Source organism: Merops nubicus, unplaced genomic scaffold (assembly GCF_000691845.1).
Source record: "Merops nubicus isolate BGI_N331 unplaced genomic scaffold, ASM69184v1 scaffold20580, whole genome shotgun sequence".
Taxonomy (NCBI): Eukaryota; Metazoa; Chordata; class Aves; order Coraciiformes; family Meropidae; genus Merops; species Merops nubicus.
Genome location: NW_008581094.1, coordinates 1 through 12,036, shown reverse-complemented (window position 1 = coordinate 12,036; position 12,036 = coordinate 1). Strand labels below are relative to the sequence as shown.

Below are 12,036 nucleotides of genomic sequence, written 5' to 3'. Positions count from 1 at the left end.
ACCCTGGAGCCCCCCACTAGCCCAGTCTCCAGTGCTCTGCAGGGAAGCAGTAGGGCGTGGTGGGACGTTGGAGGCATCCACCACCGATCCCCACACAGAGCTCCAGCTTGGAGCTCACGGCATTTCAGCAGAGGAAATCAGGAACCCTCACAAACAGTTTTATTTTAAAAGGTAGATGGGTCTGTACAACTGTGTTCTGTCAGCGCTAGACTTCCTCTGCTAGTCATGTAGGTGTGCTCTTGCAGTAGTTTAACTTGATCCAGTCAACTGGGATGCAAAACAAGGTCACTGAAAAACCAGACTGGCTTCAGGCTGTTATGAGTGAAGGAGCCACCATCTGTCTGGGTGGTGCAGGCACAGCCGTGCTTGGGCAGGTGTCTGGCCTTCTGCAGGAGACCCTGTTTGTGACAGTGAATGAATTCAGAGAAACTGAAGTAGAAGTTACAGGGACTGTCACAAGAGCCTTTTAACACTGACTCACCAGCTTCTTGAAGGGGTGGGAGATGTTTCTAGAGCCAGCTGGCAAGTTGGACAGTCAGGGACAAACTGCTACAACAGTAGCTGTTTCAGGCCAGCCCAATCCCTTCACCAGCACACCTCCCCAACCACATATCTGTTAGTCAAACCAAAATAACGCTCAGGGTGCAGTGGTCTCCACGTCCTGGACCACCAGCTAGACCAATGTACAGTTAATTGGGCAGCTGATTAGCTGTCCTTCAGCAGCTTAGACCTTGCGTGCTGTTTAGCATGGCCTCTCCTGCTGCTGCCCCCCTGCTAAATTCCAACAGCACCCCAGACTTCCATGGGAATACTCGAGTGCTTTTGCACCTACCTGCAATGGTAGGTCTTAAGAGGGGTTTTTTTCCCTCTTCCTTTTAAAGGAACCTTTCTGGAAAAAGGTGTGGAGGGAAACATGATGACTTGCTGCCTATAAAGCAGGGAGGAGGAGCCTGATAACAGCAGGTGAGGAATTAAAAGCAAGTAGCAAATGAGAGCAAGGAGAAGAGCTGCAATTACTCCATCCTTAGTGAGTGATGCAGTGAGAAGACTTAAGTAAACAACCCCAACAGACACACAAAGCTGAAATCTTTCATCTTAGAATCCCAGGGTGGAAGAGACCTCAAGGATCATCTGGTCCAACCTTTCTTGACAAATCCACAGTCTACACAGGACTGCCCAGCACCCTGTCCAGCTGAATCTTAAAAGCATCCAATGCTGGGGAACCCACCACTTCCCTGGGGAGATCGTTCCAATGGCTGATTGCCCTTGTGAAAAATTTTCCACTTGTGTCTAATAGGAACCTCCCCAGAGTAACTTGTACCCATTGTCCCTCGTCTTTTCCATGGGACTCCTTGTAAAAAGGGAATTCCATCTTCTTTGTAGCCACCCTTTAAACACTGGAACATGGTGATAAGGTCTCCCCTAAGCCTTCTTTTCTCAAGGCTGAACAAACCTAGTTCTCTCAGACTTTCCTCATATGACAGGCTTCACAGTCCTTCAGTTAGCTTTGTGGTCCTTCTCTGGATCCTCCCCTTTTTTTGTATAGCAGGGAACAAAACTGAACACACTATTCCAGGTGTGGCCTGACAAGTGCTGAGTAGGATGACTGTTACCTCTGCTGGTGATGTCCTTGTTGATGAAACCCAGCATCTTTTTGGCTTTCTTTGCCACTTCATAGGGACAAACTGCACCATACCTGCTTGTGCAAGCAGCCAGTAGGTCTCCCTCAAGAGGAGCACCAGCAGGACAGGCTGTGTAAGAGCCCACAGTCACATTTGTGCCTGAAAGCCACCACCATGGTCTCTAGGAGACACTTCTTCCAGCAACGGTCAAGCTGTTGACCTCTTTTCCTTCACAAGCTGTATATGTCAGAACAGATGTCAAAACAAAGTAGGACCTGACCAATAACAATCTGAGCTGGGTATATTTAATGTTTGTCACTTGCAAAATTGATCAGCAGCCAGAGCAGCGGAGTCCCCCTTGGATACCACCGTGGAACCCTTCCTGTAAGGCAAGGAAAACTGCTGGCCTGCATACACATATCAAGACTTTGTCAGCAGATGTTGACTTTTCCAGCTGAATGACTGTTAGCCCAACAGCACACAGGAAAGTTAGTGCTGCTGTTGCTCAACAGCTTCATTGCCACTGCCCCACAGCACCAGCACAGGCATAATCTGCTGTAGATGGTGACCAGAGGGCACACACTGGGAGGAAGCTGGTGATGCAGGTGAGCTCCTTCCTGAGGAACAAAACGCTGCTCATAGCCAAGTTCCAGCTAACAGCTGCCACCTCAGCCCTGGAGAGGTCTACCTTCAGCTGGACCTGCATCAGTACCAGAGAACTAGTACCCAGTCATCTCGAGAGAAAGAGCTGAAAGATCAGGACAGACAACAAGTAAATTAAGTAAAGCTTGCCTTAAGTAACTAAAAGCTAATTTAAACTCAAGTTAGAAACCGACTTAGATTTGTCTGGCAGCTTCCAGGGTCATCCATAACTTGGCTGAGAACCATAATAAATATGGAGATATTTTACTTCTACATGATCCAAATTCTCCAGCTTTTAGCACCCAAGATAAGAAAAGGTCAAAGGACAGCACTTCAACCACCACTCCGAAAAAATAAATCCACCCTAAACCCAAACCCAACTCACCAGTTACTTGACTGCTCAAGAACGATACTTGAACTTTACATGGGGAGGACCAGTCAGTCTCCTGCATTCCCCAAACTCCTTCTCTATCCATTCTGCTTGTAAAGAATCCAAGTCACCTATTCCAAGTTTTTCGCATCAAGACAATTCTCATCATCCCAAACCTTTAATTGCAGGGTAATAATTAAGTACCACATAAATTTATGACGGTGCACAAATTAAATTATATTCATGCAAGAAGGTATTCACCTTACGTCAATGGACATTAAACACACCAAATATTTTATTTAATACATTTTATTTATGCAAAGCCAATCCAAAAGTGTTGTGTAAAAGTGAAAAGCTCTTTTTACATATTACAAAAACTTTTTTTTTTTGTGCACTTGCTGTGTTGGAAGAGCAAAGATTTGACTGTTTTATTTACAGGAACCAAGTAAGTTTCTTTAAAAATATAGACATAAGTATTAAGTCATTCTTATTTTCCCTAAAAGCTAATTGCTGTACAGTATACAATAGCTCAAAGCGCCCAAATAACCCAGGGTAGCCCATGACAACTTGACTATACAAGCTTTTTGTGCCAGATATGTTCTTGTTTGGATGTAACGCTTCTGCCCAGTGCTTGTTTGGGGTTCTTTTTTTTTTTTTTGGGGCGGTTGGTATTTTTAGGGGCTTTTTTTTTAACATATACAGTATTCAAATTATATTACAATGTCACACCCAGTATTTCCTTAGGGAAGAAAAGTTACATTCCTTGACCTTCCAGTTCGGCTGCTGCTATCTCTGGTTCTTCATCATTGTAAATGTTTTCTGCCTAAAGACACAAAATATTATATTACAAATGTACAATTGTTTTTAAACCATCCTCTACATTCTATAAAAAAAACCCTTGATAATACCAGAAGGCACAGACATCATCCCCTCCTTAAAGAGACCCTCTCCCTGCCTTGTCTTAAGGGGCAGCTAAAGTTAGGCATGTGCACACAGTGGCCAGACTTCAGTTGCCTTCCAGCAGCACAAGCACCAGCTATTTAGCCACCAGCCTCACCACGGCCATTTCAGCTGGACTCACTTCAACCTCTGTCTGCACACACCAAACAAGAACAGTTATCAAAAACCCAAAGCCTGACCTGTGACGTGCATCTAAGTCTGACAGTTTTTTTAACTTAAATTATTCCTGAGTGACTTTATTCCAACATTTATAAGGTAACTGATCAAATTCCTATAATGTAAAATAGTATCAACGAGCTGGAGAGTTCAAAGGCACCTTGCTTCCCACTCAGCACGTGGGGTGGGGTAAGGCTAAGTCTTGGCTAGCACTGGGTACAAGTTTCCACCTACCACGTTTACTCTTAATGTTAACTAGTACCTCAGGCTTGGAGTCAGGAATTGGGTAGGAGCTGCATTTATTCAGGTGGGTTTAGTCTTTGTTTTCTTCTGAAAGTCTTACCCTGCAATCAGCGTAAGAACTACAGGGGATAGACTACTTTCAGCCACTGAAGGCACAAGCCTCCCTAAGAAGAGCCACCCATTTCAGTTTCATCTATGCAACAAGCTCCAGAGCAACTCAGGAGCTGCCGTGACACTCACCATTTGCCATATCTGCATTATGTTGTCCTCCGATACAGAGCAGATTACCCAGGGCTCATTAGGATTCCAACTGAAGTCTGAAATTTTGGCAGTGTGTCCTCCATGAATAAACTGTGAAAAACACCACACAAGCTTCAGTAAGCCATTTCACCTCTAGACAGAAGTCTACTAAAACTCAAGATTCAGAAGTTAAATTCACCATGCTGATGACCACACGAAGAACAACTTGCTACTGAGACAGTGGAGATGTAGAGGTGTGTGTGGACCAGCACAGCGCTCATGGAGACGGCCACCACAGCCGAGGCAGCGCTTCAGATGACGGCTGGTACTACTCTAGCAGCAGCCAGCAGACACCCCCAGAAAGGTGCGACCTCACTCCACCGGGGCTGTGGAATCTAGCCATGTTTCACATCCTGACCTCATCTCATTAAAGGAACGCTCACACAGGACATGGGGAAACAAGACTAGAAGCATTCTAAATTGTTCATTTTCTGGGGAAACAAAACAAGTAAAAACCTTTGCACTTGCTCCGTCAGTAAGGTTAGCTATATGGGACCTCACCAGTTTAATGCAAAATAAGCAATTTGAGGCCTTGGTTTTACACATTCTTAGTTATAAAAGAATACCAACATGCACATGGCTAAATTATGTCCTTTTTTCAATTATGTGCTTAAATTATGTGCAACAACTAAATTATGTCCAGGCTGGCTTAGGAAAAAAAAAAAATCACTACCTCAGAATTAAATAGAGGAAGCCTACTGCAAATTAGAGCTATGGAGTGAGAGCTGGGGAGGTGAAAAGATTTAAGAACTGCTGCAGGTTTAGGAGCAGAGTCCTCAGGCATCACGCTGTCATACAGCACACCAGCAGACTGAAACCCCAACAAAAGCGTACCAGCAGTTCAGGAGGCCCATCTTCTGCGTCCTCTGCAGACTGCTCTTCTCCAATTTTACTGCAAGGAAGTGGTTTATACTTTTTTATTAATAATGAAAGTTACACCCTGTATTAGCTCAACAGTTCCCAGCCTTTCTCTACAGCATTTGCTTTTGCTATTGTTTTTTCTCACTGTCCAAGCACTATAAGCCTCAGGCATAAAACATCAACTCTTTGGCATTATAATTTCTCAAACAGAACCTAACTTGTGAAGCACATGGAGGTAGAAATCACTTTTTACTAAAAACAACAAAAAAACCCCAGTTACATCAGCAAGAACTCTTCCCAGAGAAGGAACGTTAGAACGTTGCACACGTACTGTGCTGCTTCTACTGCATGCCTTACAGACAGGTCTGAGTCCAGCAAGCAAGGCAGGCCAGAGAACAGCCCAGGTCAAGCCTACAGAATGAAGCAGGTCTGCAGGCTGCTGCTTTTACTATCTGTTCATACATACTAGAAAAGAGGAAATGCTTTTCACCTCAGATCCCACACATTAAGCCGACGATCAGTACCACTTGAAGCAAGAATTGTTTCATTATGAGGAGACCAGTGAACCTATTGAAAGAAAAAAACCCGACTGGAGCACAGCCACCAAGTTCTACAGCACATCCTGAACCACTGCCACTAGCACCTAGCCACCAATTTCCAACAACTGGACTCAACACATCAGTTTCTTCAAGCAAAGAGGATGTCCTGTAACTCAAATAGACTGCTTTGAAGTCTTTTTTTCTCTCTTTTTTTTTTTTTTCCCTAGATTGAACAGCCAACATTATTTCACCATTAAAGATTTGGTTGTCTAAAACTCACTGTAACTTGCACCTACTACCTTGGCAGAATTCACAATACTAGATTTGAACCCAAGTCCTCTCCACAGCAGGACATTTTAGACAAGTCTTCTACCTGTACTGAGGGTAGATGCAAGCTCCCAGTATCTTTTTAGCAGTAAACTGTGGACTATCTGGTTCAGAGTCATGCAGAGAACAGTAGAAAGAAACTATGTGGCACTGTCTGTATTTGCTGAACCAAAATTCACTGCTTCACACTTAACAGACTTTTGTTTATTGTGGTCAGTCACTGTAGGAAAGTTGACATGTTCTTTTTTCTAGTCAGTACTCTTACAGATTTTGTTACAGGTTTTGAGAAAAGTTTACCCACCTGAAAAATTTCATCTTTATGCGACTCAAAAGAATGGAGTTTCAATTTTAAATTTCGAAGATCCCACAGAGCCACTGTCTAGGAGAGGTATCAAGAGAGGATTTTTACTGTAATGGCTACAGAACTGTCACCTAAAATGCTTGTAAAGCATGCACAAGTAAATACCTTGTCAGCAGAACCAGTTGCCAGAATGAACTCACTGTAAGGGTTGAAGGACAGACAGTTGACCTCGGCTGTATGAGCATCAACAGAATGACTTGGCTTGGACGTGGTATTAGATCTTGTGTCCCAGCTGTGGCAACGATGGGTTTGGCACGGAGTGAGGGGCAGGGAGGAGAAAGCGAAAGTGAACAAACAAGTTTTCACAGGAGGTTCTTTTTCACTATGCTACCCATTAGTTTAAGACACTACACCATTACTAAACCTAAGCCTGAAGCTACAGTTTTTATTAAAAAACCTTTCAGGATTTTGTGTCTGCTATACATCAGCAGTCCACCCCAGGAAGTTGATACACCTATTAATTACCTCTTATTTTCAAACAATGCAAACACATTAAATGATATGCAGATTTCCATCATTCTGCAGCATTACTAGAGGTGATTGCACTGAAGAACTACGTAAGACCATTCCATAATTCAAATAGTTTGAGTTTTTTAATCTACGTGCTCTGGACTGGTATGCTGACAACACACTGGTGGCACTATCCAGAAATCATTTCAATTACATCTTACAACTTACATCATAAGCTTCTGATCATCAGCCACAGATCCAAACAGAGATTCATGGAGCAGATGCCATGCTACATCTTCTACCACCGCAGAGTGGCCAGTAAAGATTGCTTTTGCATCAACAATTTTGCCTTCTTTTGGTCCAGCGCTTACATCCCATAAACACACAGTCTGTAAACAGAAGTGAAGGTCTTATTTGTGTGACAACTTCAACAGCATTATCTTAAAAAAAAAACCCAAACCAATAAACCTCCCCACCAAACCCCCCCCTTCTACATATAAACAGAGGAATGATGCTCCTGCTCCTCAAGCAGTTCTTTGTTTTTGAAAAGGAGCATTTAACATGCTGTAACTTAGAAGTCAGCTGGGTTATCTGTTACCATTTTTCTTCAAATTCAAGGCCCAAAGATTATTTATCAAGTCTTAAAAGCAATTTAGAAAAAGCAGCCCCATTTCAGTAGCTTGTGTTTCACTTAAAGACTACACAGAAATTTGCTAGCTATTAGTCTGAACAATCTCAGGGTTTTGCTAACTTAAGGCCTCAGACCCAACTCAGCCCAAAGGGTTGTTATGCAACAATTTTTTTTTTCAGCAGACACCCATAAAAACAATCTGCTCTTCCTCCACTGAGAATGTTACAAAGAACTGGTTGTTGATTACAGCCTGAAGTCAACTAACAGCCTTTAAAAATGTAAGTACAATGCATGAGAGCTTCCTCACATAACCAGATACAGCTACACTAACCCAGTTTTTCTCTAATTATCTATTACAGCATAAATTTGAGGGGGTGGTTTAGTTGGCTTTTTGTTTGAGGTTTTTTTTTTAACAGAGGAACAGATGTGGTTTTTACATGATCGTCTGATGCACTGAGGAGATTTCCACTCAAATTTGAGTTCCATGATAAGCCATAGCCTTCCTTCTGGTGCCCTCTTAATCTAAGGTCAGGATTACACTCTCCACTTGGGTCTGAAAGAGAAGAAATTCCTTCCACTTAGCTTCATCTCGTACATCAATCCATAACAGCATCATTATCATCTAACATTACTGCAACAGAAACAAAGTTGTTCTTTCATACAACAAGCTCATATAAGAATCATAGAATCATTTTGGTTGGAATAAGACCTGTAAGATCATCAAGTCCAACTATTAATCCAACACTGCCAAGACCACCACTAAACTATGTTCCTCAGCACCTCATCTACACATCCTTCAAATACCTCCAAGAATGGTGATTCCACCAATTCCCTGGGCAGCCTGTTTCAGTGCTTGACAACCCTTTCAGTGAAGTTTTTCCTAATATCCAACCTAAACCTTCTCTGGCACAACTTGAGGCCATTCCCTGTTGTCATATCCCTTGATACTTGGGAGGAGTGACCAACCCCCACATTTCAACCTCCTTTCAGGTAGAGAGCAATAAGGTTTCCCCTCAGCCTCCTCTTCTTCAGACTACACAACCCTAGTTCCCTCACCCACTTCTTGTAAGACTTGTGCTCTAGACCCTTCATGACCCTAGTTGCCCTTCTCTGGACACACTCCAGCACTTCAGTTCGTCTTTCTGATAGCGAGGGGCCAGAAACTGAGGGCAGCACCTGAGGCGCAGCCTCACCAGTGCTGAGTACAGGGACACGATCCCCTCCCTACTCCTGCTGGTCATACCATTTCTGATACAGGCCAGGATGCCCTTGGCCTTCTTGGCCACCTGGACACACTGCCGGCTCATTATTCAGCCAGCTATGGACCAACACCCCCAGCTTCTTTTCCCCTCAGGTAGCATTCCAGCCACCCATATCCAATCCAGCCTGTCCAGGTGCCTCTGCAGACCCTTCCTACCCTCAAGCTTATCTACAATTCCACCCAGCTTTGTATCACCCACAGCAGCAGGATGCTACTTCTGCAGAGATTCACTTATGATATTGAGCATATCCAGGCCGCTAAAGTCATTGAAGACACGGGCGTCCTTACCTGGATTTCAGAACCCAGCACCTCTCCTAACTGCAGTGAAATACAAGTTTACCCTTCAACAATAAGAGGCACTTTGCTTAACTTCAAGGGATCCGACCCACCTGGTTTTGAAGGATGTTTAGTGTAGTCAAACACCAACACATCAGCAGATGGTGTTTTTGTAGCAATGATGCAGGGATTCTGTGGCATGTACCGGGCCCGGTTTACTTCACCTTCATGGTTAATTTTAATCTCTGTTTCAATTTTGCCAGTCACAGATCCAAAGCCTCCAAACTCTGCATTTGTCAGAAAAAGTCAGTTTATCACATCAACTAGTTTTAACAGGTTAAACAGCATTTCATGCATCTCCTCCGCTCCAAGAATCAGTGCTGACCATCTATCTTACCATCACACACAAAAAGATTGTGAAAGACTAGTACCATGTGGCACAACAGCATTAACACCAGTTATTTTCAACCTCTATGACAAACTAAAGCTCAAAAAGAGTTTGTATTTGAGGTAGATAGATATTGGTTTTCACAACTGACTGAGCTGGTAGAAATGCCAGTAAGGACTGTATATAATGTTACCTGAATTATTCTGAAATCAGAAGTTCCCTCTTTTTAGTCTCTACCAGTGACCTAGAAATACTGTGAACTGCTAAGTAGATATCACCTTTAGCAATTGACAAAGTTAGATTAAGTTAAAGTCCTATAGATAGGACAATTATGAATGCTACTTCTACAACATCACCTGAAGAACACATGCATTGCCCACCTCCTTTCTCACTGTCACACTGAGAAGTATCAAATTGATCATCGTTGGGAATCTGGACTCTCGCAACAACCAGGTGGTTCTGTTCGTCAGACGTGTGCGTGCCCAAAACCAGCCAGTGCAGAGCATAATCCTTTCCTTCTGGCCTGTTCAGAACAATAAATGCAAGGAATAAACCTAAGTGCTCAGTTCCAGAAGTCCAGTAGCTAACAACGGTAATACTCACAATCCAAACTTCTTCAGAGAGCTAGAAAAGAGAGATTTGAGTAAGAGATCCCTTCCTTGGTTACTAGAGACTTGTGCAATAAAGCAGACTAGACTCTGACATGAGCAAGCCTAAGACAGAACCAGTGAGGCCAGAGGGACAATGCCACCTCAGCAGATGCTGCCACTGGGGCTTGAACGGGACAACTACAATTGTGCAGTAGTTAAAGGTGATGTCTACACCTGCTTGTGTCTTCAGTGCCCCCAGCAGCTGCACAGCATGGATTTAGAAAGCAATCAATACTACATTCTATAAAACACAAACACCGAGGACAACCGTCAGCCTAGGTCAGTTACTTCTCTCAGAAGCTTTTACCAGTCATCATTTTACTTCAGAAGCTCATTTTTAAACAGGCCACAAATCCTCGATAACTAGAATCAAATTGCTCTTCTGTTGGTTAAATGCAACCTTTAGTATGAAGTGAGAGGCTGGACAGGCAGTGCCTTTTATCTCTGAAAGCAAAAATCTCAACAGTCAAACCCAAGCAAACTCTGCATTCTTGAAAGCAACAGGCTAATTACACTGTCCAAACGCAAGCAAGCAGGAATCACTGGGGCAGGCCCCGGCCACCACAGCCACGACTACACCACTTCCAAGGCATCACCACACATTTGGAGAGGGAAAGAAAGATATGAAACGAAACAAAGAACACACAATGCACACGCACTTACTTGCGTCAGGAACAGGTGTCCCATCTGTCAGGTGCCATACAAAGAGACAGTCCTTGCCTTAAATGGCTTACATATTTTGACACTGGATAATTGGAAATACCAGGTTTTAAACTGATTATTAAGTCAATCTGCAAAATATGATGGAAGCAGAAGTGTTCCTCATACGGGCTCCACACCCTCACATCCCCACTTCATTTTTTCCATGCCACATCTAGGTACCTCACCTCTCTCAATACCTTCCCCAGACGTTCAGGTATACAAAATTAAGTGACGACCTAACCACCAAGCATAATATTCCATATGTAAGGTGTCATTTTAAAGAGGAAAGCGACCATCCTCTGGTTATTGCATGAACTTTACACATCAGCTGTTTTAAAACCCAGCTATATCCAGTTTACAACCACATGAGGGACCCAGTCCTGGTCCACTCAGCAGAACCCTGAGTGGTTACTGTGACAACTTAAGTTCTGCAGTAGATGGCACACAAACAGAATCTATCCCCATCTTCAAAATCAAGAAATTAATTGGGGAGCCCAAAATTTTCTGGAGCAGGTAGAAGAATGGGAAAACTACAATATGTGAAGTCAACAGGGAGCTAGGGAGCGAATCAGCGCATGAAGCACCAGTCTCGGAACAATATCCTCTTAAGCCCCAAATTAAGAAAACAAACAAAACAAAACATGGATGCAGATACTAGAGCTTCTATTGAACACTTCACATGAGGAAAAACAGTCCTGAATAAAAAGCTAACTTAGAATTAACTATAGAAGAGCATTAGATCTCTTTATCAGCAAGTTGAGACACCTCTCCTCAGACCTCACAACATCTTTTGCTAGGGTAAGCTAGATTTCTGTAAAGTATCAAGTTGCGACTTTTCTTCCCACAGCTTCTGAATACCCAAAGGTTTTTTTAGAATTGTAAGCAAAATGAAGTGTTTACAAGCTCACAAAAAGGAACCTGACCCAAATTATTCTCATCTCACGTGACCTTTACCCTCCAGTTACTTAGCAGATGTAGTTACAGAGACGGAAAGAGCAGCGGAACAAGCAATTGCAAAAAACCTCAGCTCCAGCTTTGCAAACTAAGCAAACCAGCAGCTGCACCCTACGCCTCCCCCAGCACCTTCCAGGCCTCCCTTCCCTTCTCTCACCTGGTCACGTCAGGCAACCACTGTACGGTGAGGCTGGGCCACTCCAGAGCATGTGTCATCACCAGGTCGTACAAGAAGGGGGTGTTCTTCTTCCAGATCTTGTACTCCTCGCTGATAACGCGCTCCTCCACCGTGTCCTCCAGCACTGCGGGAAGGGAAAGCGGTGAACCAGAGGCTCGGCGCCCG

General features: G+C 43.6%; 1 protein-coding gene across 1 annotated transcript; it reads right to left on the bottom strand.

Moving 5' to 3' along the window:
- Positions 1-3,315: 3,315 nt before the first annotated feature.
- LOC103781019 (histone-binding protein RBBP7) lies at positions 3,316-11,991 on the bottom strand. Its single transcript, XM_008948728.1, has 11 exons — positions 11,851-11,991; positions 9,768-9,910; positions 9,113-9,286; positions 7,900-8,015; positions 7,060-7,220; positions 6,487-6,613; positions 6,322-6,399; positions 5,645-5,721; positions 5,128-5,185; positions 4,234-4,344; positions 3,316-3,457 (listed from the first exon to the last, which is right to left on the bottom strand). Exons 1-11 carry the CDS (start codon positions 11,907-11,909, stop codon positions 3,389-3,391), a joined length of 1,173 nt encoding a protein of 390 aa, XP_008946976.1. The 5' UTR covers positions 11,910-11,991; the 3' UTR covers positions 3,316-3,388.
- Positions 11,992-12,036: the final 45 nt, after the last annotated feature.

Bases quoted from the DNA above. Each gene is read 5' to 3' on its own strand.
- LOC103781019 (XM_008948728.1), bottom strand. From the start codon at position 11,909: ATGACACATGCTCTGGAGTGGCCCAGCCTCACCGTACAGTGGTTGCCT. The intron at 7,221-7,899 runs GTAAAAACCACA...TTCTGTTTACAG, and splicing joins TCAGTGCATCAGACGATCAT to ACTGTGTGTTTATGGGATGT. The intron at 5,186-5,644 runs GTGAAAAGCATT...ACTTCCTTGCAG, and splicing joins CTTAATGTGTGGGATCTGAG to TAAAATTGGAGAAGAGCAGT.